We start from the raw sequence: 25,887 nt of genomic DNA, 5'->3' as shown, positions 1-25,887 counted from the left end.
CAAGAATATAACACTCTTGAAAGAACTATTCATTGAGATGTTTACTTAGGTGATTATGGATGATTCATCTGCTTTCCTTGAACTCTGTTCATCAGTTGAGTTACAAATAAATTTGATCATCACGCAATTGATGCAATTAACTTTTCTCTAGATACAAAAGTCCTCTTGTAGTTTCTTGATCACGGACTTCTGGTGGTCCTATTGAACTAGCCCAGCCTGATACATCAAAGTGTCTTAACCAAAGCAAAACAAGTTCGCGATTTATCTGATCCGTTGGAGTTTCGCATTGTAACTTTCGTTATTTTCTAGATCTGTTAAATCTAGTGATTTTTTAGATTAGTTGTTTTTGTGATATGTTTAATGTATTTTCTGCTATTGGTATAGATTTTACGGAATGAAATATTATATTTTATCATAAAAGAACACCTGAGTTTTCAGTGATGAGAAATGAAATATGGAGATGCTTATGGTTTACTCTGTATCTCACTTCTGCAAATTTTTACCTGTGCCTGGACATCACATGCATTTAGTCATTAGATTGCATTCTTATACATGATGTTGGCTAGTGACACTGCCTGGAATGCAAATCCCAAGAAAAGATCAGGTAGAAAGCTTTGAATAAAAATGATAATTATAACACAAGCAAGCTAAAATCATATTTTCTTTGATGAAAGTGCATTTTGCAATCCTCACTGCACTAATCCAGACTTGAAGGCTTCCAAATCTTAATCTTTTACTGGGACAAAAAGAATAATCTGCTAAGGCTTTTGGCGCTAGAAAGAATACTGAACAACTTCTTCAGGACTGCAGGACTATCCCGCTACCTCCTTAGCTTCTATATCAAATTTGATCTCCTTCAAGTCCAATTTATCATCCTTCCAACATGGTAGCTCCACCAGTTGTCCATTAGAACTATTATAGTGTTGAATCTTGTATTGGTGTCTCCTGGCAACAATAAGGAAAACTAGGAAATTTATCATCCCCATCACTGCTAGCATCCAGTAGAAGTTCTCCAACTTAGCTCTGTTGAGGTTGCTCCTAAGCCAACTTCCATTTACCGTGTTTACTATGGACACAAGCAAGCTGCTAACAAAGTAGCCCATTGAAAGGGTGGCAAGAAATAGACCTGTGCTCATGGATTTCATCCTTTCTGGTGCCTCCCTGATGAAGAACTCAAGCTGACCTACATAGGCAAAAGCTTCTCCAGCACCAACAAGGAAAAACTGAGGGACAAGCCAGAATGCACTGATTATCTTGTTGTGTACAACGAAACTTTCCCTTCGTTGCTTTTCTACGATTCCTGAAACTACCATGCCAACAACTGAGAATATGAGTCCAGCTCCAACGCGCTGAAGGCTTGCGATTCCTTGAGTTTGGCCAGTGATTTTTCTCGCTAGGGGAACGAAGACCCTCTCATTTAGGGAAGTAAATAGAAGAATGCTGCTGAAGAGAAAGAAAGGCATGGATCCTGAAGGCACTTCAAAGGTACCAATTTTTCGGTTCATAAAGGTACCTTGCTCAACGCTAAAAGTATTCATCTGAGAGTACACTGTCCAGAAAAGTATACACGTACACCAAATAGGGATGAGCTTTAGTACCATTTTCACTTCTTCAACCTCAGACACTGTTGAAACTATCCAAGGGTTATTCTGGTTGTCATTGGCAATTGCAAAGTCATCAAGAATTGCAGCCTTCTCAACCCACCTGCTTGATAGAAACAGAAAATTGTTAGAATCTGTTTTACTGCAGCAGTTGATATTTCAATACAATTGAATGCTGTCTTGTTAACACTATCGATTTATTTGAGCTTTACGCGTAAACTTCCCTATCTTGTTAATCATTACAGAGTTATCAATATTCCCAAGGCAGAATGGATCTCATCAATTGTGGAAATGCACTAGGGTTCAATACTCAAGTTGTCAGCCTTGCGACTCTTCACTAGAGTAAGCAATATGTGCAGATTGAAGTCTATACTAACAAAGAATTGGTAATTACAATTCACAAATAGATGTATGATTTACCTGAACTTTTCTGTATGTGGAACTTTTGAATTGTAAAATCCATTCAACATGTTTGGTTTAGAAGGAAGAGGGAGGCTCCTCTTTTTCAAGGCCAAGAAAATCACCCTATATACAATAGTCAATGGACTTCCCTGCGGCTTCTTGTACCGATACAATGGTGTACCAGAGAGCAAAACTGTGAGTGCAATGATCATTGTACCAGCTGATATACCATATCCCCATCCTCTGCCTACATTATCTTGGATGTAAACCAGAACTGTTACAGCGAACAATGATCCCATGCTAATACAGAAGTAGAATCTGTTGAAGAAGTAGACCATGGCCTTCTCCTCTTTTGGATCTGAATTATCAAACTGATCAGACCCAAAACCTGAAACATTTGATTTGATTCCTCCACCACCCAGTGCTATAGTATAGAGAGATATGTAAAGCATTGCTAGTTGCCCACTGCTTGCCTCTATACATTGCTGTTTTCTGGGGTCACTGCAGGGTGGGGGTCTCATGCTATGGAGTGATGTGGTCAGTGTCAAAAATGTCACTCCCTGTATGAAAGATTTGATTTCTCAACAATTTGATGCATTTGTAATAATCATGAAATTAATTTATTTCTTGCCAGCAAAACCAAGAAGAATACAAAAAGTTATTGCCTTGCCTGTAATCTATGAATTATGGTTCTAATATTAACTTAGCTCTAAGATTTGCGGTGTAAATTGAGCAATGCTTCATTGGAGAATTAGGGTTAAAACGATTGTCAGAACAACTATTTCGCAAATATAGTACAAATTTGTGCAATGCATGTACCAAGAAGACAAGCATTGCATATAAACAAAAACATGTGACTTTAACATGAAAAATTGCTGTTAGACCCTGCCAAAAATGTCCTGGCCACTCTTCCCTACACAAGAACTATTCAATGAATTTTGATTCTTTCAGCTAGCTAGTGATAAAAGTTTTCATATCAATTATGGCCAAAAAGTATAATAAAAATATTTTGATTTTTGGTTATCCATGAAAATAGATCTGAGTATAACATCACCTAACCATTTTATGATATTGCAATAGTTCAGTCATAGTTTCTTGCAACAATCAACCAAAAATTTCGTGCTTCTGTGAACTCTATGGTTGTTTCCATAATTTAATACCAAAGTTCATAAGATCAAAATGAGATTATACATGTATCCCTGATTCAGAATGAACAGATTAAAGATTGATTGAGAATGGTAGTATAAGATTTTGTGTGATTGGTCTGAAGTGGACCACCGGCAGTGATGCAAGTGCTATAGGCCCTGGAGAACTTGAAATTTGTTTTATGTTCCTTCAAAGTATTTATGATTTCAACTGTACCCTTTCTGAACTTAGACTTAGCTCCCTCTAAAATTCTGTATAATTTATAATGCTATCCCCCAAATCACACGTCTTTATAAGTCTTACCCTAATCCCTGTCTTACTAAGAAATAATTTTGACTATAATTTTTGTAAGAATCAATTCTACCAAGAAGAAAAATCTCAAAAATTAGTGTGTTTTATTTTGCAGTTAAATATGGGGGGTGTTTAGGGTTATGTAGCTTATACATAATACATCATTTTTTTTTTTTGTTCTTTTTGGCAAATCAGGTGAGTTGATTCTCTTTTGTTGAATACAATATCAAGTTCTGTTATGGAAAAAGCCACTTTGTGGATGCTCAATAATTATTTTAAATCTTCTATGGTGTCATAAAACCAGGACGCAAAAATCATTACTATAAATTGTCTGGTTAATTTTAAACAATTATTTTGATATCAGAATTTTGCAAATCGAAAGATTCCAATAGTTTGTAATTATTGTGAGGATATGCTTTTGACTAGCCAGTGAAATCACATAAGCCTTCATACTTAACAAGGTTTTTCAAGATAGAGAAATAAAAAAGGGGGAATATTCTTTATAATAGGATATACTTTTTAGAGTAAAAATTTCGAAGAAAATGCTCAGATAGTTTTCTGCACCAAACCAAATGAACCCTGAAGAACACTCCAAACAAAGCGATACTTGTTTTTGATATACTTTTAGAGTACTTTTTAAAATTTTTTATTGTATTTAAAAAACTAATTTTTGAAACACACTCCAAAAACAGGGAATCCAAACAAAGCGATGCTTGTTTTATACAAGGGAACCTGACGCCATAAGTGAGTTTGTCCATCCCCCCTTCTCTTGCAGCGAAATATTGTAAATATTTATTCAATTTGTGAGGTAGCAAACCAACAAATAAATAAGTGATTCTTGAAAAAGATTGCTAAGTACTTAATGCAAAAATTTTAAGTAAAAAAAGGTTTAAAATCAGGTACTAGACAGCTTTTAGCTAAAGACGAATCTAAATTTAAAAGTCAAAATCAAATGTAAACAATTCAAGATCTAATAATGACACTCAAATAGTTTAATTTTACATATTACGTCGTCGTGTCGATATATACTACTTTTTTACTAAAATTGTTTTAAATATACCTTTCTACTCTTCTTTTTTTTTTGTTTCTAATTCTTGAGAATTCGCTTTGGCATACTAAATAATGTCAAGCTGCAAAAAATGTGGCCCTTAAGTTCATTATTTGGAAGGGATCGAGTGCCTTGCTGTCACGATTCTTTTAGATGTAGCCTCTTTGTCGCTCTGACTCGACAGAAAAAAACAAAAAGAAAAAAGTTCATTATCATCAAAACAAAGGCTCACCAAGGCACAAATAGAAGCAGATATAGCTACCGTCAAGTAGCGGCCAAGTTTAGCATCTGCCAAGAACCCGCCAAGAAGGCCAAGAAGATTGAGAGAGCCCATAAAGTTGCTGACACAATTTGCAGATTTTGAAGATGAAAGATGCAAATCTCCAACCAAATATGTCACCAAGTTCACGGAAATTCCCATCACAACAATCCTTTCAGATAGCTCGCTCCCTGTACCAAAGTGTGTTCATGTTAAAATGACTCTCTATATTCTGCGAAAGACTAAACTTCCACCATGAAAAATTGAAACAAATAAAACGACTTGATAATGGACTTAAAATATGATGGAATAAATGTGTTTATTGCAAAAAAAAAAAAGAAAAAAGATGATAACTAATACGAAATTAAAATAATTAAGCACCTAAAATGCGTCCTGCAGCAAACCATCCACCAGTTCTTGTTTTATCAACTGGATTTCCTCGAAAATCAACTACTTCTCCATTATTTGCAGCATCTTTATCAGCATTGCTATCAATTAGAACCTGTTCAATACAGTTAAGAGAAAAGTAAGTAGTGAACATAATTAAGCAAAGGGATGGCTAATGGTGTAGTTAACATAGAATTTCATACGTTAGGGGTAAGTATCCAAAAATAAAATTTAAGGACTAAAATGAGAATGTGCCTAAATTATAAGGGTCCAAAGTGAATCCTATTTTACATGGTGGATTATACTTGAGATGTACCACACATAAAGTGTTAGCCCCAATAATCAAATATAAGTAAGTTAACAGTGTAGTCAATCCTTACTTTTCTTTTTCTTTTTTTTTTACACTTACACATGATGCATGTATCTAGAAATGATAAGTAAAAAATTTTTAAAAAAATTACATTGTGAGCATAAAAAAGTTTTAACCGATTAATCATCAGAATTGAAAGTTTTGTTAGTTGTATAATGAGGAAGAGTCTTTAATATGAAAGTCTTGTTATCTAATTCAAAATAATTATGTAGTTCTTATACCATCTGGCGTAAATTAGCACAAGTTTGGTGTAAAATTTGAGCTTGTAATTTATACTTGTATGAAATATTACAATTACACTGAAATTATACAAATTTACACCTGATGTTGTTAAATTTATACAATCCGTTTGAACTAAAACTTGTAAGGCTCCAAATCCATATCGAATTATTACGAAGTCATCCAATGCGTCATACAATTGCTTCTGTAATTCCTTGGGAATTTTTGAGAGGGCAAATTAATTTGTCCCAATAGTTGGGAGTGCTTTTAAGGACAATCCTTGCAGGGGCATGTCTTCATGGTTCCACAAGATCAAAAAAGCCTTTTGGTAGGATTCTAATCAAGATATGCATAATTCTCCCTTACAAAAAAACCCCAAAGAAAAAGGGTGCTGTACCAGTGCTTCCTTCGGTGACAATGAAATGGAGATTTTAAGCAAATGAGTTGAGATTCATGACATAAAATCTATATTCACATTTCAAAGATCCTTTTCTATGCATCTATAATTAATCTAAATCGGCTTATATAATAATTTTCTACATTGTCAACACAAGAACAATAATCCTTAAAGAATCTTTGTTTTCTATTTGGAAAGAGTGTAAGAGGGACCTGTATACCAAACATTTTGCAACATTAACTTTCCAAATGGCATGCTCAAAATACCCTATTAACATCTACAGCAACTCCATTATCCCCATCCCTAATCCGAGCCCGCCACCACAAAACTCAAGAATGTGCTGATGCATGGAACTTTGGCCTTGTTTGGCAAAAGCAGAAGTTTGTCTACTATAAGTTTTTTAACAACTTTATTATAGTAATCTCAAAAAATTTCTCAAAATTTTTAAACTATGCACTTCAAAATATCCAAAAATTTACACATTTCAAAAAATTTTTCTAGAATTTCTAAAGTAAGTTACAGTAAAGTTTTAGACAAATACCCAAAAAACTCACTTGCCAAACGGGGCTTTTGTTATCTTTTCAAGAAAGGTAATGGGACAGAATTTGCTTATTTGTTTCTTCTAGATTCAGTTTATCTACCATTTATGTTATATGGTATTCATTTGTCAAATATGTGCTGTATTTTTGTTGATTATCTGTTTTAGTTCCATGGTGTGAATCAATTTGAGGTGTCCAAAGGAAAAACCAATGAAAATGCCGACTGCATTCGTGACATTTCTCAACCGCACCTTGGTCTTTGGTGTATATACGTGAGAAACTAGAAGACGCCTCTCAAAAGCAAAAAGGATGATAATAACGCAAGTGTCCTTATCTATGTTAGGTAGAGTTGATGGTTTTTTTAAAAAAAAAAAAAAAAATTGTGTCCGACAAGAGAGAGGTGGGACTTAAAAAATCAGAGGAAATGAACAGAATTGAACCCGGGACATCTAATTCTACAACCTCTAATTGCTGACTTGCTGGCATCTAAAAATGCATGGATGTGTCTGCAGTCAAAAAGTAATGAAAAATTTTGATCTTGCTAACTTTCAAGTGCTCTGGTATACATTTGGGAATCAGAATTGATCATCAGGTTTTGTAATTTGGTGGGTTCAGTTTGACTACTTGAAAAACGTTGAGCGGCCTTCAGAAACTAATTTTCTTGGTGCATCCAAACTTCCGCTACTTTACCTTAAAATTTTCCCAAACAAAAAAGAACAGTTTATATTTTCTCTTCTTCTTCTTCTTTTTGATATATACACAAAACATTCCACTCAAACTCAACTTAAGGGGAAAAGATAATAGAAACCTTCACAAATGGAGAGAAGAATTTTCTTTTTTTTTTTTTTTGGCTAAACAAATAGAACCAAATTTTCTTTTTATTTTTTAACCCTCCCATTCCTTTTCTTAAAACTCCTCGAAAAACAAAATTAAAAGAGCAAACGCAAGTGGAGACCTCCCCAACAAAAAACAAAAACAAAGCAAAAACCAATGATAATAACGTAAGTGTCGCTATCTATGTTAGAAATGCTAATTTGCTGTCATCTGAAAATGCTTAGAGATCTGTAATCTGCCGTAAAAAAATAAAGAAAAAGTTGATCTAGCTAGCTTGCAAGTCCTTTGGCCTACATTTGGGAGTCAGAATTTGGTAATTAGGTTTGAACCTTTCCACTCCTTTAGCTTAAAGCTCCCCCAGAGACCCAAACGCCAAAGAACAAATTCATATTTTGTCTTTTTTCCTTTTTAATACAGAGCATACCCATTCAAACTTAGTGCAACGGAAAAAAGATAACAAAAGTCTACATATTTGAAAAGAAGAACTTTTAACCAATTTAATCCTTCCTCTTTTTTTTGTGCGAATAACCAAACAAGATTAGTAAAACAAATTACTCTCTCTCTCTCTCCTGTAGAAAACATTTCATCCAAACTTAAGGTGCGTTTGATAAAGATGAAATCTGAAATTTAAAGTCTGAATTTGTTAAGTTACTAAATTATTAAGTATTAAAATCTTAACAATTGAACATATTTACATTAAGTGATAAGTGGAAAATTTATTATTTATTTTTTAAAGTCAGTTTTGCCTAGACAATTTAAAGACACTAAATTAATTAAGATGTTCTATATTTAAATGTTGAATTATGAAATATGAAATATGCCTGAACATATTAAAGTGTGAAATCATTAAATTTAAATGTTGAATTGGGTAGGAACAAAAGATAATAAAACATAAACTCCCCTTTTCTTTTCATTACTTTCCTCACCTTGTTCAGTTGTTTGGCCTTATACTCAATAATAATTACCAACTGAAAAGGAAAGTGATTTTGTGCATGTGAAAATAGACCACGCGATAACATAACTAGTCCGAACCACGCTGTCAAAAACATAAAAGGAATAAAGTCAAAATTGTTCAAAAACTTATCAACTTCAAAAGAATTAAGTGGTCCAAACTTAAAAGCATTGCAATGTGAATGTTAGAAATGATCTTTAGATTCTCAAGGACTAAAGGAATTGTCAAGGTTTTGAATAAACTAACAGCCAAATCTTGTTTTGGTCTCAGAATTGTGGAATCTAAAGAATATTTCCAGTTGTTTCAAAGAAAAAAAAGTTTATCTATCACTACACAGCTTTGAAATTTAATTAACTTCAGTTAGTTTATCTATCACTACACAGCTTTGAAATTTAATTAACTTCAGTTCTTTCATTTCGTCTATCGCGCCACAACTTGAGATTTAAATTTGGTTTAATTTTCATGGTAAGAATATATATATATATATATATATATTAATTTAACTGGGATCTAAAGTATTGGCACTTCAATTTTCTACAGATCGTAAACTAATAAAACTAGCTTAATTAATTTTATAATTAGCATATTTATGAATGGTTGCTCGGTTAGGCTTACGTATACTTCCAATTGACGTTACAAAGTATTAAATTTTGTAACAATTTTGAATTACAATTATGCGTAATACTATGAGATTGTAACAATTTTGAATAATCTTACTGGCCAAATCTTGTTTGGGTCTTAATGCGACTAATCGACACTTCAAAAGGAAGTTCTCTATTCTCACTACTCTACCTAAAGGGGTATATGTTTGTTCACAAGTGGCTGCTAGTCTAGGCTAAAACCAATAATTGCTTTTCAACTAATATTTGTATGATAAATGCTTCTCCTTATTTAGAAAAGAAATTGTCCTTAAAAGCGAAAACGAAAATTCCATTATCAACTTGGAAGTTGGGGAAAAAAATTAAATATTGCATTAATAATTGACTTCGTTAATTAGAAAATTTTGATGAACTTCCTATTATTCAGTATTTTTCTGTACTACAAAAGCCAAAAAACAACCTCTAAATGCCATAATTGCTTGTTGCCCATAGTTGCTCTATTATTTTATCAAAGAAGTGCATAACAGCATTATAACTGGAGCACAAAGTATGATGAGTGATTTTTTTTTTTTTTAAATGGCAAACTCCGTATAAGGGGAAGGGATTTCAACCCAAATTTTATTAATGAAATAAGAGAGACTACAAGGAGGGGGCATGAACCTTACCTCTAAGAAATTACATGAGTTATTGGGGAATGGGTTAGGTGGTTCAATGGAGTAAGTGTAAGTGAGAAGTTTTGAGTTTGAACCTTGTCACTTGCACTAAATATATATATATATATATTTATTTATTTATTTATACATATTTTTAAATAATAAAGTGATAAACTTTTCGGAGGGAGGGATGGGTTCTGTGGTTTCGAGGAAAGGAATGTAAATCAGAGGTTCCGGATTCGAATTCTCTCATTTACACTAAAAAAATAAAAAAAGAAATGTTTCATATAAAGTATGATGTGTAATTAAATAAAAGGTAAAAAGAGCGAAACAATAACGCTTCTAATGTAAGTAAATAATTTCCATTAAGATGGAGAGTTGAAGAGATATATAATAAGGCTCAATTGTAAGGACCTAAATCTTGCAAGCCACAAAGCATATATAGTTAATTATGAGATGTTTAATATCTTCTACTATTTGTTTCTCTAGTATCAAGCTCTTAAAGGAACTTGTAGCTCATTCAACCAAGCAAAAGCTCCAACCAATGGTACTGTATTATATGTACAAGCCTCAGTCTTCTACTGATCAAGACAAAATTCTTGTTCCGTATCATAGTAGACTAATAAAACGAGGTTAATCAATTTCATTATTAGCTTACTTGTCAAGTTATTATGAACGGTGATTAGCTGGATAATTGCATGGCTTCTTGCAAGTTGAAAGGCATACGGGATCATTTTTTTTTATATAACAAAATATATTTCATTAATGGATTGTTGGAAATCGTCCAACACGATTGATATACATCATTGTCCTAATGGCAGATAAAACAAGCATTAAAATTGTAGATCTAAGAAATTAAGAACATATCTAAAAAGTACCATCAATTTTAAAATTATTTTCTCATAGAATAAATCGTTATAGCCCACTCTGTGTATATTGCAGTCGTCGGATCTGTTAATCAACAGTTGTAAGATCTAATAAAGATGATAAGATCGACCGACATAGACCCAAATCTAAAATAAATTCAAATCTGACAACCAAATCTGAAGTAAATTCAAATTTAAACAACAAAATAAGGAAAAATAACAAAAAATCTCACTAGGAACTCCTAAGAGAACAAAAATTCTCACTAGGAACCCTAAGAGAAACAGATATCTCCCACTAAGAAAATTTAGGAAAAATTTTATTAGAAAAATAATAAAAACGAAACCTATGGGAAGGAGACCATGGTGGTCTCCCTCCCTAAGAGAAAGGGATTTAGAGAAAAGGAATAGTAGAGAGAAGTCAAAGAAGATGAGCAGTAGGGAAGTTTTTGGGTCATTCTTAATTTAGTCGAATCTTTGTTTTTTGGGTTTGGCTGTCTCTTGGTCTAGTTCCAAATTGAATTCGATAGCTTCCTTTCGTTTTCAGAGCTGAAAAGTTCTAGCTGTAATGGCAGTACTTTTTGTTTCCTCTCCTTCTTTTTGGTCGGTTGCTCTCAGTCTGCTTCCTAATGAGAATGAATAATTTCCTTTTGTTTCATGTACTGTAAAATTCTGGCTAAGCACTAATGTGTTGCTTCTACATTAAATTGAAGATATCTGTGGAACTATCACTCTTCAAAAATTTGAAGAATTGTAATTTTTTTAAGAGACATGTCTTAGTGTTTAAATTATTCATGAGTTTTGAGTTAATAAATTATCTAGTAATACATTATAATGCAAGAGAATTTTAAAAACTAATTCAAAATTTTTAATTTTAAAAATACCCTCCGTAACAGAAAACTTTTATCCCCACAAAAAATGGAAGAGAATTTTATTTCATAGTCTTAAATTTAGATAGGACTAATTCCACTTTACACCCCGAACTTATATCACTTTCTGACTTTCTACTCTAAATTTCAATTTTAGATACTTTACACTTTAAACTCTCAAATTTGGACATTTTACATTCTAAACTCTCAAATTTATCCCATTCAAGTCCAATCAATGACAATGTTAGTAAAATTAATGAGATAAAAAAGACATGCAAAATAATGACAAATGTGTCATCTTATTCTAATTGCAATTGCTTGGCTCCTTTTGACCCTTTTTAACAAATTATCATTGATTTTAATGGTCTCAATCACTAATATTATTAGCAAAATTAATGAGATAAAAGATAGTGTAAATCAATGAAAATATATTATTTTGTTCTAACTGCGATACCTTGACTCCTTTTGACCACTTTTAGGAAATTATCAATAGTTTATAGGATCTTCCATGTGGTTATTTTGCTAATGGTGTCATTAATTGGATTTAAATGTGATAAACTTAAGAGTTTACGACGTAAAGTATTCAAAATTGAAAGTTTACGGTGTAAAGTGCCTAAAATTAAACTTTACCGTGTAAAGTAAATAAGTGGTATAAGTTTGGGAGTGTAAAGTGGAGTTTATCCATTTAGATAGGAATAAAGTTTGCCCCACTTAAAATAAATATTCATTAAGGGTGTCACTCGATCCACTAATAGGTGTTAAGCATCTTTCCTTTGTATTCTTGGTGAACACTAAAACAAAGAAAGTTAAAATGATGCCTGTTGTCTTTATTCTTAGAAAGTTCCCTTCTGAAAGGACTTTGAGAAGAGGCAAGTTTAATTAAAGTTGTATGAGATTGTAACAATTTTGATTAATCACACCCCAAAATCTTGTTTAGGTCTATTGTGAATTACCAACACTTCAAAGAATTTCCCTATTCTCATGCCTCCACCTTAATGGGATATGTTTGTTCATGAGTCGCTGCCCGGTCTAAGCTAGAGACATGTAACTTTGTTTTGGGCACTCCTAGTTCATAGTGAATCTAAAATGAACAGTTTCTTTCGACTAATATTTCTATGGTAAATGCTTATCCTTATCTAGAAAAGAAATTGTCCTTGAAAGGTAAAACGAAAATTCCTTTACCAAATTGGAAGTTGGGGGAAAAAATTAAATATTGCGTTATTAATTTACTTCAGTCATTGGAGAATTTTGATGAACTTCCCACTATTCAATGATGATAACGTAAGTGTCACTATCTATGTTAGAGGTGCTAATTTGCTGTCATCTGGAAATGCGTGGATCTTGTTTGCCGTCCAAAAAAAAAAAAAAGAAAAAATTGATCTAGCTAACTTGCAAGTCATTTGGTCGATATTTGGGAGTCAGAATTTAATCATTAGGTTTCAATCTTCCCACTCCATTAGCTTAAAGCTCCCCCCAAACACCCAAACAACAAAGAGCACTCATATTTTGTCCTTTTTTTTTTTTTTGAAAATTCGTCAATTTAGTCCCTAAGGTTTTACACTAAAACTCAATTGATTACAAAAAAACTATAAAAGGCAAAATTGATTTTAACATAAAAGTTCAGGGACCATATTGGGGAATTTCCCTTTTTTTCATACAAAGCATTCCCATTCAAACTTATTGTAAGGAAAAAAGATAATAAAAGTCTACATATATGGAAAGAAAATTTTCTAACCATTTAATCCTCCTTAGGGTGCATTTGATATAATTGAAATCTAAAATTTGAATTTAAAATCTGAATTTGTTAAAGTACTAAATTTTTAAATATTGAAATCTTAATGTTCGAACATATTTTGTATTAAGTGATAAGTGAATAACTTATCACTTTTTTTTGAAATAAGTTTTGTCTAGACAATTCAGAGTCAATTAATTAATTAAGATGTTATATTTTTTCATTATCAAACATGTTTGAATATATTAAGATTTGAACCCGTTAAATTTAAATATCGAATAGGATAAGAAAACAGATAGGGTGGATTCAAAAGGTATCTCAATATTTTTTAAGATAAAACTTATCCTCCCCTATCTTTTCATTACTTTCATCACCTTGTTCAATTGTTTGGCCTTATGTTTAAAAATTACCAGCTGAAAAGCAAAATGATTTTGACGCACTTGAAAGTAGACCATGACATGACATAACTAGTCCGAATCGTGCTGTCAAAAACATAAAAGCAATCAAGTCAAAACTGCTCAAAAACTTATCAACTCCTGAAGAATTAAGTGGTCCAAACCAAAAAGCTTTGCAAATTTTAAAAATGATCTTTGGAATAACCGAACAGCCGAATCCTATTTTGGTCTCAGAATGACTGAGCAAGAGAGGCAAAACAATTTTCGGTACGGCTCTCTTATATAAATAGAAAAATGTATTCCCCGAGAATTTTACTTATTAAACCCATATTTAATAATCTTTTTAAACTAATGATATTTGCTTGCGTTTAGAATGTGGGATCTAAAGAATATTTGAAATTTTTTTACTTAAACTAAAAAAAAAAAAAATTCAGTTCTTCCATTTTGACTATCGTGCCACAACTTAAGATTTAAAATTAGTTTAATTTTCATGTTAAGAAGGTTTACTTACATCAATTTTTGGTTTGAGCTACTTAAGATCTAAAGTATTGGCAAGCACTTCAATTTTCTACAGATGGTAAACCAATAAAGCTAGCTTAATTAATTTTATAATTAGCTTATTTGTCAAGTAAATTATGAATGGTTGCATGGTTAGGTTTTACGTATACTTTCAATTGAGGTTAAAAAGCATTAAATTTTGTAACAATTTTGAATTTCAACTATGCGTAATACTATGAGATTGCAACAATTTTGAATAATCTCACCAGCCAAAACTTGTTTGGGTTTTGATGCGAGTACCCAAGATTTAAAAAGTTCTCTATTCTCGTGACACTACCGTATTGGGTTTTTTTTTTTATTGAGAAAACTTGTTGAAAATCGTAAAGCACTATTTGCTTGACATAAGTAGGTGGTGAGTTCTAAAGAAATTCAATCGAACTGCTAGACTTAGCATGAAATGCCAAGGCATGTGCAATTTTATTTGATTCCCTTGGCGCTGTCTCAAAGATACATTACCTTACTGGGTATATGCTTGTTCACAAGCTGCTGCTAATCTAATAAGCTAAATACTTATAACTTTGTTTTGGGCAATCCTAGTTTATAGAAAATCTAAAATCTAAAATTGCTTTTCAACTAAGATTTCTTTGGTAAATGCTTCTCCTTATTTAGAAAAGATATTGTCATTGAAAGGGAAAATGAAAATTTGGTTATCAAATTGGAAGTTGGGGAAAAATTAAATATTGCATTCATAATTTACTACATTCATTGGAGAATTTTGATGAACTCCCTACTATTGATCAATATTTTTCCCTGCCACAAAAGCCAAAAAAGAAAATGAAAATGCTGTAATTGCTTGTAGTCCTAAAATTTGCAGTCTATGATTTTATGAAATGTATTTTATCAACAAGTGCTTAACAGCATTACAATTTACAACTGAAGCACAAATTATGTGTAATCTAAAAATATAATTAGTAAAAAAAACTAAGTAATAACACTTCTAATGTAAGTAAATAATTTCCATTAAGATGGACAGTTGAAGAGATATACAACAAGGCTCAATTGTAAGGGACCTAAATCTTGCAAGCCACAAAGCATATATAGTTAATTACGAGATGTTTAATGCCTTCAACTATTTGTTTCTCTAGTATGAAGCTCTTAAAGGAACTTGTAGCTCATTCAACCTAGCAAAAACTCCAACCAATGGTGCTGTATTATATGTACAAGCCTCTGTCTGCATATAATTTCCCCTCTCATCACTAAAATTGTCTTGGCAATCAGGACCTCCAACTAATGCCCCAACTATGACATTGGGATTTGGTTTAGGATTGCTATACCAGTTATCATACCCTTGGGTGCACCCAATAAACCCTTTATTCTCTTTATAAGACACAATTGAGGCCCCTCTATGGTGCACCCTAGTTGGAAACCTAAGGCCATAGCCCACAAGATAGCTCATGTTTTGTGGATTGGACCCCAAAATGTAGTCCACTTGGGATTTGGCAAGGTTCCTAAGTTCTTGATGCCCTACTAGTCCTTCATGACACTTAACTTTTTGATGGGATTTTTGGAGAAAATCTGAGTAGATTGTTAGTAGAAATGCTGCTGATGAAACATATTGCATGTTGTTCCATTGCCTGATGTATAAGAGCCCTGCTGGAGTTCTGTCAATATTGTTTTTGCTGCCATTGTTCTTGCCTAGACATGAGCAGATGTAGTACTCAGCTTTTGATCTATATTGCTCAAGAATGTGAGTGTACTGTGGCCTGTGCTTTTCTTCATGGAGTAACTGCAGATAAAGAGTCTTGGATCACTTGACTTCTGACACATGCTGCTTTTATAGCTAGAAACATGTCTTTTTGAGGAATATTTACAACTTTACAGCAACATTTTAGCTACTCCCCCCCCCCTCAATTCATGCATAAGAGTGTTCAAACTAGGGCTGCAAACGAATCGAGCCGCTCGCGAGCCGCTCGAGTCAAGCTCGAGTCGAGCTCGCTATTAATCGAGCTCGAGTCGAGCTCGAGCCGGCTCGAGTCAAACTCGAGCTCGAGCTCGAGCTCAGAATATTAAGCTCGTTAGCTCGCGAGCCGACTCGCGAGCTTGGGTATATATATATATTTTTTATTTTTATTTTTATTTAATAATAAAATTACGTATATTATATATATATTTTTTTATTTTTTTATTTTCATAGTAAAATTACGTATATATCCTTAATATTTTATAATTTATTAAGAAAAAAATATTATTTTATTTATTTTTTTAAAAATAAAATAATTATTTTTTATTTTTTTTCGAGCTCGAGCTCGAGCTCGGCTCGACTTGATTCGAGTCGAGCTCGAGCTCGAAATTTGCCAGCTCGTCGAGCTCGAGCTCGAGCTCGAGCTTGGTAAAATTTAGTCGAGGCTCGGGCTCGATTAGCTCAAAGCTCGACTCGGCTCGGCTCGTTTGCAGCCCTAGTTCAAACCAAAGAAATAAATATTAGAAAGGTAACAAAAAAGTAAAAAGTAATCTTTTTTTAAAATTTTTTTTTTTTTTTGGAAATTGTACAGGAGAGGTGGAAGGAAGAATAATAGTCATGAGAAAATAATCTTAGAAGAGAAAAGTAATCTTAACCATGGATTACATCAGGTTTTAAAATGAAAAGATTAATCAAGAATTTTTGGCTGTCCCTAAATTCTACTTGTATATATACTCAATTGGCAAATTAGAGGATTTAGTCCTTCAAGGCCCTTGCACTTGGACTTTTCATAACTTGGAGTATTATCAAATTTAATATAATTCCATTCCACATTTGCTCTTCCAATCTAATTAATGCTACACTAACATGGATACACTAATGAACTATTGCATACATGTGAATGTTACATATATTTCCCATATTGTATATAAATACACTTTAACAACTCATCAAAGTTAATATATGTGAAACAAATAAACTCAATATTACAGAAATATGTTATGCAATAGGAAACAGATTGGAGACAATTCAATTCTCAATTTAATATTTTATAACCTCAATTGAATTGTAGACATATACCTAACCTAGCAACCAATGTGCCTAAATGTGAACAAGGGGTGTATTTTTTTTTTTTTTTTTTGTCAATCGTCATCCCTACTCCTACTCCTACTCTAACTACGAGAAGGACCGATGAGGATAGAATCACCACCGGATCAGACGAGTGCACTACGCACCCGTCTGGATTTGAAACAGAACCAAGTGACATTTTGGTGAAAGACAAAGTTTGAAACCTTGCCTCCCCACCAAAACCTTAGGGGTTAGGTGGTGGCCACCAGCCCAAGAGTTGGAGGTTTGTGAACAAGGGGTGTAGAGGTGGCTAGATAACCCTTTTTTCAATGTCGACTATTGAGTACCGTAGCAGCTGTTGCTAGTGCTGTGCTTGGATATACTATAGGGATAATTTCAGAAACCTCCCCTGAGGTTTCTGACACTTTCATTGGCACCCCCTGAGGTTTTTAAAATTACACTGACCTCCCTTGCTTTTAAATTGGACCCCTTTGCTGACATCATGAAGGCCAAAATTACAAATATATCCTATGAAGTTGGGGTTTATTACTACCCTTTAGTTGAAGAAAAAGGCATCTAAAGTGATTAATTAAGCTTAACAACAATAACACAAACTTGATGGCTAATACATGAATTAAAGCTAGATTAGGGAGTAAGGCACCATTTTTGTGCCATTCTTGTGCCTGTTGTGAATATATAAATGTGTTTAAGTAATATTCAAAAAGTGTTACAGTAATTTCTTACGAAAAAAACTAGTAGGTTATCTATTTAACATAAATTAAATATTTTTTAAAAAAGAAATATTCCATAAAGTACTAATTCTTTATGACTTTTCTCTATTACATGAATCAAGTACCAGGTTTTTATGAATATTTTATTCTAAATTATTTAATTTATGTTAAATACATAAATATTTGCAAATAAAATTCAATAGCCGTTACACAAATATTTTTACGAAAGGAAACTAGCATGTTTTGTATTTAATATAAATGAAATATTTGAAAATAAAAAAAATTGTCCATAATATACTAGTTCTTTACAAGTTTCTTCCATTATATGAATAAAGTACTAGCTATTTATGAGTATTTTACTTCCACATAAAAACGCAATTTTCAAATACGTTATTTTAATTTTCGTAAATTTGTTTAAGTGTGAAAAATTGGTTAAATAGCACATTAAATACAAAACCTGTTAGTTTCTCATAAAGAACTGGTATGTTATGGGCAATTTCTTTTTTTTTTTATAAATTAAATTGACATATTTAATTTATGTTAAATACAAAACATACTAGCTTTCCTTTGGCCGCTATTTAACTATTTTTTCCTATAAAGAGCTGGTATGTTTCCCATAAAGAGCTGATACAAAACATACTACAAAACCTGTCAGTTTCCCATAAATAGCTAGTATGTTATGCGCTATTTCTTTTTTTTTTTAACTTTCACATATTTAATTTATGTTAAATACAAAACATACTGGTTTTCCTTTAGCCACTATTTAACCAATTGTTCCTATAAAGAGCTGGTATGTTTCCCATAAAAAGCCGGTACAATACATACTACAAAACCTGTCAATTTCCCATTAAGAGCTGGTATGTTATCCGCTATTTCTTTTTCTTTTTTAACTTTCACATATTTAATTTATGTTAAATACATAGATTTAACTTTCAGAAATTGGCGCCAAATTACTTCTTCTATTGCCGCCTAGGAGTAATAAATTTTTAATCACCTTCATTAGATATTAAATTTCTGTTATTCTAGTTAAATGTAATTACCAACCAGCAGATACATTTGTCAATTAGTTAACGTAAGTAAAATTTAAAAGGTGATATACTAATATTTTGACGAAAGGAAAACTAATAGGTTTTGTATTTAACATAAATTAAATACGTGAAAGTAAAAAAAAAAAGGTAATTGCCCATAATATATCCGTTTTGTATAGGTTTCCTCTATTACGAGTTTCTTCCATTTAATTAGTTTAATTAGTTACTTATTTTATGTTAAATAGATAACCTACTAGTTGACTTAAAATTTATGAAAATCGGCATTTTTCCTGACACATCTGGTGCTTACAATTTTTTGTATTGTACTTATAACCCCTCAACTTTAGTAATCATTCTAATAATTTATTCTTCTTTCAATCTTCTACTAATACAAGGACCAAAGGGGCATCCATGGAATAAAAATACCTTCTCACACATGAAAATAATATTATAATCAGATTTGAACTGCATTGTTACCAAAAACTCAAAAGTAAGGGAGGTCAGTGAAATTTTGAGAACCTCAGGGGATGCCAGTGAAAGTGTCAGAAACCTCAAGGGAGGTTTCTGAAATTATCCCTATACTAAAAGAAGGTTCAAATGAGCCCATTGTGGCCACCCTGCTACATGTTTGGAATCAAGAATCCAAATTTGGATCCTTGAACGTGCTAACAAACGTACTCTGTCCCCATCTGTTAAGTCGTGTCACTAATACCCAATGGCATGGCATGTGTGGAGTCAGTTTTTAGTTGAATTTCAACCTAAAACGCTTACTCCTCCGTCAAATTATTAATGTTATGCTTTTACTTTATTGATTTTTTAAAATAAGAACTATCATTTCAAATTTAATACATACTTTTTAATCTTATCATTTAAATAAGTAACTTTATAAAATTCCAATGCATATTTAATAAAAAAAATATTTTGATTCCAAAAGATACATATGTAAATTCATCAATGTCATCTCATCTAAACATAATGATTATTATGTTTTCATAAAAAGTTAAATTCCCAAAAATTGACTCTAATATTGGGACTGAGAGAGTACTTAACAGGTAGAGTGTGTTTGGATATTACATTATTTACAGAAAATTTTACTTGTTTGCATTATAAACATTTTTTATTGTCTTTTTATCTCATATATATCACATTAAACAACTGTTATAGTGTTTTCATTTTAAAAAAATTATTCCAAATAATCTTCTATCCAAATACATATAAGTAACAAAAAAGATTGTTTAAGGTTATAAATGAGTTTATATCATTTTTTACATTGGCTATTGAATGATAAAATGATAAAAAAAAAAAAAGAGGTAAAATGATATGAAGTAAGAAGTCCTAGTTGCCATATTTTCTTTATCGATCAATTTTTCATTGGCCCAATAGTTTGATTATGGGCCTAGATGACAAATTTAACATGGACTTGATGTAATCTCGTTTTAATTCATTGTAAAATCCTACATATCACTATTTAAAAACTTGAGGGGTAAAATTGATCTTACCTTCAAGCATTAGTAACCAAAACAAAAATGTAAAGTCAAAACTTTTAACCGTTGTTAAACTAGTTTCGACCATTAAAACATCTTCATCAATTGTCATTGGTGGCCAAATTGACCTAATTTTTTTCGCCAAAAATTTTGAGACTTGTTTAACTATTCTCCCAAATATTGATAGGATTTGCACTTCTAGTTCTCCCCAAAATTTTATCTACTAAAGTGGATCACCAACTTTAGTAAATAAAAAGAAAAAGAGGATCAACAGTGATTTTCTCTTCTTTTTATTTTTATCAAATATTAACAATTTACACTTATACCTACTCCTACTCCTACTCCTACTCCTACTCCTAATCCTACACCACGGCTAAAGAGATAGCTCCAACTGAATTATTGAAAATCGAAAGAGACTAAATCATCTTCGAACGAGATAGGTGCCCTTTAGCACCCGCTCAATTTGGAGAAGCCATGTAGAATAGCAATTTAGATAGAGTGTTATTTGGAATAATTACTGTAACACTTTTTATGATTTGATGTATGTGAAATAAAAAATTGATTGAAAATATAAAAAGATGAGTTGAGAAATGTGTTTATGATGTAAGCGAAGTATTATTTAAAATAATAAGTATCTAAACAATGTTAACAGGTTTGTTTAGACCGTTGGTAAGTGGAGTATCTAAACAATGTTAACAAACCAATTTTCTATCGCACGAAGAACTTAAATGCCTTTGTGATGACCAACAATTCAATAGACCGTTGGTTACCAATGTGATTCTCCACTTACCCTTTTAACGAGTCAAACTCGTGACTGAAGTGTTTTATAAACTGGGCAATGCTTGGTTGTCCAGGATCACCTACTTTAGCTGTTTCCGTGTCATTGAATTTTTGTCCTCCAATTGATATTCTATACCATCACAATTACTAGGACACTTGGCACCTCTTAAAAGTGCTGCCATGCAAAGACATCAGCAGCACGTGGCTTTGTTCTCCAAGGATATACAGCCCTGTCTTTCACCAGTAGTCACTAACTAGATGCCTTAATTAACGCTTACCTAATGAGACATAGCTCCATCAACTTTATGGAAAAAAAACTTTATGGAAAAAGTGAAAGTGCCATGTAAAAGTGAACATATGGTTTCTCATAGTTGAATCAATGGAAAAAGCAAAAGAAATCAAACAGAAATAAAGTGAAATCCAAAACTCTATATGATATTTGACACAAGATTGAAGGTCTTTACGGTGTAAATCTAAAAAGTAATTGACATGTAGGAGGGAGCAAGCTAGATCACCGCAGAGTATTTGAAGTTTGAAAATGACATGTTGTGGACAATAAGAGGGTACGAGAATTTGTGAAGGAGAACAAGTCACATTGAAGTTATTGAAAAAGACATCATTGGATATATGTTTTTTTTATCTATTGTCACCGTCCACACTTACTTCTACTTCTATTCTAACCTATACTAGAGGAGTAATCCAACAGAATTACCAAAACTGACGGAAACTGAACCGTTATAGGACCATACAGGTGCACTAAGCACTCATATGAATCTAAGAGAAATCATATTAAGTGACAACTTTGAGAGGAGATAAAATTTAAACCTTTGACTTCCCACCCCACAAGACACGTAATGGCCAACTACTCTAAAAGTAGTTGGTTAAGACTTTATTGGATATTTTGGTGGTTCGTTCATGAAATGCGCAACATTGTAATCCATCAATGATATCCTGTAGTTAAAAATATGAATTCTACAATTTCTTAAGGGGTTAAAGTTTACTTTTTGTTTGAATATCAACTATAAGTCAATTTAAATTTCAAATATAACAATTTATTCTGAGTCACCAAATAATGTAAATTTTGTCGTTAACGTGTTTTAGAATGCCTAAAATATGTACCTTTGAAACATCACCGATCTGCACTTGGCCAATTAGGCTATCGATTTTAGCGTATTAGTATCTTATACTATCAATATATCTAACACTCTTGAAATAAATTAAAATTCAATAAGCTTTTTTTTTCACTTTTTAATGAAAAAGACTATAGTAATTACGGGGTATTTATGTTCATCTAAAGTAATTATGCTCATTCAGGGGTATTTATGTCTTTTAGTTAAAATCTATACGAAAATGCGACCAATTTGAGCAATCTAATGCTATATGCTGATAGTATAATGTAGTTAAATACTACAATTGATAGTTTGTAGTGTAAATTACAAAGCAATAATAGTATAGGGGTGCAATACAATTACAGTTTTAAAACGTGTAAAATATCATAGCAAATGTATAAGAATTAAATTTTCCTACAGTTATATAGTATTACATAAATAACAACCATGTAAAATTTGAATTTGAAATTTAACTTTTACATACTCTCTCCGTTCCATTTATTTAATCATGTTTGGGGAATCCAACTTTTTAACAATAGTGGTTTGATTGTGATGTTTGTGTATTTCTTTCTAATTTATCCTCACAAATTCAAATTTTAAATTTGAATGGTAACGTGCATATGATTAGAAAAAAAAGTTATATTAAAAAGAGAGACTAAAAAGTGCTTTGACTCAACGGTGACAATTGTTTTGAGACATCCCAAAATGGAAAGTAAAATACTTTTAATGGGACGAGGGAGTATATGTCATAAATTCAATGGTGATAATGCATAAACTATCAATATATATATAAGATTTACTGAATGTATAAGCTATAGGAGTAGAAGGGATTTTACCTTTGAGGCAATAATTTGAAGACCAGCATACTTAACATCCCAACTGAATTCGGTAATAGCCCAGCCAATGCCACCAAAACAATGAGCCTTGTCAATAACATACTTCAAATAATCTTCATTGTCGGTGGCTTTGTATAGCCACAAGGCTGCCCACAACAACTCATCCATGAACCCACTCACTGATTCATAATAGTTCTTCACCACCCCCACACTTGTATCGTATTTTCCCCTGTACTTGTCACCAAATTCAAACAACTGCAAAAACAGCATCCATTTCAACCAAAAAAGTAAAAAAAAAAAAAAAAAAAATCAATCAAAATTACTTCCAAAAACTATCTAAATTAAGAGCATATTAACTAAATTATCTAGTACTTTTTCCAAAAATTATCTCGATTTAACGAAAAACTCAAAATTGTTACCTCTTGAGCATGCTGCAATAGTAGGTGAGAATAATGCGAGTTGATTTTCCTAAACACAATTGATGCTGCAGCCATTGCAGCTGCCGTCTCTCCGGCGAGATCCGACCCGGGATTTTTCTCGTCGATCTTGTACCCTCGTCGGGACGTCGTCATGTCTTCCGGCCGTTGCCAGCAGTAATGATCAGTATCTCCATCTCCAACCTGAAAATTTAAATACTTAAAACTGTTACTCATTCTGCATTTGCATGATCATACATAAATTTTGGTACAACCACATTTTAAAAAATAAAAATTTAAGTACCTCAGCCCATAGTACATTAGGTCTAGTGTGTGCCTTGCTGAAATAATCAGCACCCCATTTGATTGCCTCAAGAGCATGCTCCATTTCTCCAGCCAATTCAATTTGTTGCCCAAATTCAATAACACCCCATGACAACATTGTAACTGTGAATGCCATTGGCAATCCAAACTTGACATGGTCACCTGCATCATAGTAGCCTCCAACTAAGTCCACCTACAAACACACATGTAAAAACATACTAAAAATCTGTATTCAAACAACATAAATGATGAACCAAAATTCAAATTCTTGAAGAAAAATACAACTGAAACTGAACATTGTGAGTAATACCCCTTGTTCTAATCCATCTGTCAGGCCAGAATGGTGACGCCAAGAGACTCTTTGGTTGTATGGTAAGCGACCGGACCTCTGTGCTTCAAAGTACAGAAGGGATTTTGAAAGTGCATCTGCATAATCAAATGCTTGAGATGGGGTGCTAAAAATGGTAAAAAGCATGAGCAAAACAGAGCAATGCAGGGGGAATCTTGGTAGTTTTAGCATTCTGCAATGTTGATAGCTCTTGTTCATCTTCATCTCCTTTACCCTTCTTCTCCAAAAGGGATTTTCAGGAGGTGATGAAGAATATATTTTAAACAGCAGCAGCAGTAGCAATGGTAGAGAAGGCTTTTTAAAGGGCTCTTTACAAACACACACAGTCACGCACTGGTCATACCCATACGCATGTATTTTGGTGTCCATGCCATGGTCCACAACACAAGGGATTGCTGCCATTTTGAAATGGAAAAGGTGTTGTGGAAAATTCCCTCTTACTTTTTTTCACTCTTCTCTGTAGAATAATTTCAGGCCTAGATTCAGGGATGTGCCTTGGGATTGCCTTTTCATAGTTACCTTCTCTTTTGTGATCTCCTTGCCCCTAAGATTTTGAAATGTTTAATATAATTGCTTGATCTTTGGACTTCAATTTCCGATTTCAAACCAAATAAACCTCATAACCGTTATGCAAACAGATTTAAGGCCTCTTAAATCAAGATTAAGCTGCATAAGATTTACTTTCAAAAAAAAAAAAAAAGACAGTTAGTAGCCAAAATCTGCATCACATCAGTCGCAATTCAATTTGGACCGCTAATTGTTTTCCATAATTATATGTAACTGTCCAGAATATCTGCCCTGTGCATACAGTGTCACATGTTGCTTTCCAAGAACTATGAATAGCTACCATTCTAGTTCCAAGTGTTAATTCAGCTGTTTCCCCTAAATTATCAAGCAATTTTATCTACAACATTTATGACTATTACTAGTTTATGACAAATGGCTTACATTTGATAGACCTATACAATAACCTGTTTAAGAATTAAAGTTCTTAGACTAAATTCTTTCATTTGTTGACGTTTATAAGTACTTCCTCTATCCCACTTTATTAGTAGTCTTGATTTTTTCTCTCATGCAGTTTAAAAAAATTAATTAATATTTTTGGAAGAGTAAATTTAGTCTCTCTTTTTCTTGAATTACCTTTACATCAATATTATATGACTAATTAATTATCACAAAAATCAAGACCATGAATACAATAATATTTGATGAATAGGCTTAGAATGGTACCATGATGTGATTTTGGATGTGCTAGTACATTTGACTAAATTAAGTATCATACTTACCACAATTAAATTAGATTGTTATATTAATTGATAACAAAGTACATTAAATAAGGATATTTTAAAGAAATTAAAAGTTAACTATACTTTTTAATTAGAAAGTGAACTAGATAATTTAGAATAGATGAAAAGGGAAAACAAGTCCAGCAAAGTAGATGGGGGGAGTAGTAAATAGTTTTCTAATAAAAAAAGAACAAGTAAATTTTCTATGAACATGGAATGTCATCTAAACTTGTCATAGTAAATAAATTAAATAATATTTAGGAGTTTTACCAACAAAAACCAACAATGAATTTTAAGGAGAAAGTGTAAATCAATAGCATTAGCACAAATTTATCTTAAAAGGGAAAAAGAAAAGACAACTACAAGGTTGCCGACACAAGCATTTTCTATTTCCTTTTCATTTGCTATTTCCGTTTTTCTTTTTTCCTTTTCATTAGGTCTTGATGGAAGGGGAGACAACTT

At 32.4% G+C, this 25,887-nt stretch overlaps 1 protein-coding gene across 2 annotated transcripts; it reads right to left on the bottom strand.

Moving 5' to 3' along the window:
* Window positions 1–631: 631 nt before the first annotated feature.
* Window positions 632–24,579, bottom strand: LOC113690367 (endoglucanase 11). Of its 2 annotated transcripts, XM_027208224.2 has the most exons (8): window positions 24,101–24,579; window positions 23,771–23,983; window positions 23,470–23,670; window positions 23,051–23,305; window positions 5,129–5,249; window positions 4,721–4,938; window positions 2,022–2,563; window positions 632–1,704 (listed from the first exon to the last, which is right to left on the bottom strand). In XM_027208224.2, exons 1-8 carry the CDS (start codon window positions 24,539–24,541, stop codon window positions 813–815), a joined length of 2,883 nt encoding a protein of 960 aa, XP_027064025.1. In that variant the 5' UTR covers window positions 24,542–24,579; the 3' UTR covers window positions 632–812. The 2 variants fall into 2 exon arrangements, with proteins under 2 accessions (XP_027064025.1, XP_027064026.1); XM_027208225.2 differs by lacking the exons at window positions 632–1,704; window positions 2,022–2,563; window positions 4,721–4,938; window positions 5,129–5,249 and adding an exon at window positions 15,044–15,840.
* Window positions 24,580–25,887: the final 1,308 nt, after the last annotated feature.

Source organism: Coffea arabica, chromosome 5e, assembly GCF_036785885.1.
Source record: "Coffea arabica cultivar ET-39 chromosome 5e, Coffea Arabica ET-39 HiFi, whole genome shotgun sequence".
NCBI classification, from domain to species: Eukaryota; Viridiplantae; Streptophyta; class Magnoliopsida; order Gentianales; family Rubiaceae; genus Coffea; species Coffea arabica.
Note: the sequence above shows the minus strand (reverse complement) of the source record. Positions and strands in the feature narration are given on the sequence as shown.

Coding starts and splice junctions, on each gene's coding strand:
- LOC113690367 (XM_027208224.2), bottom strand. CDS start 24,541: ATGGCAGCAATCCCTTGTGTTGTGGACCATGGCATGGACACCAAAATA. Junction 23,671..23,770: donor CTAATGTACTATGGGCTGAG/GTACTTAAATTT, acceptor TTAAATTTTCAG/GTTGGAGATGGAGATACTGA. Junction 1,705..2,021: donor CCACATACAGAAAAGTTCAG/GTAAATCATACA, acceptor TCTATCAAGCAG/GTGGGTTGAGAAGGCTGCAA.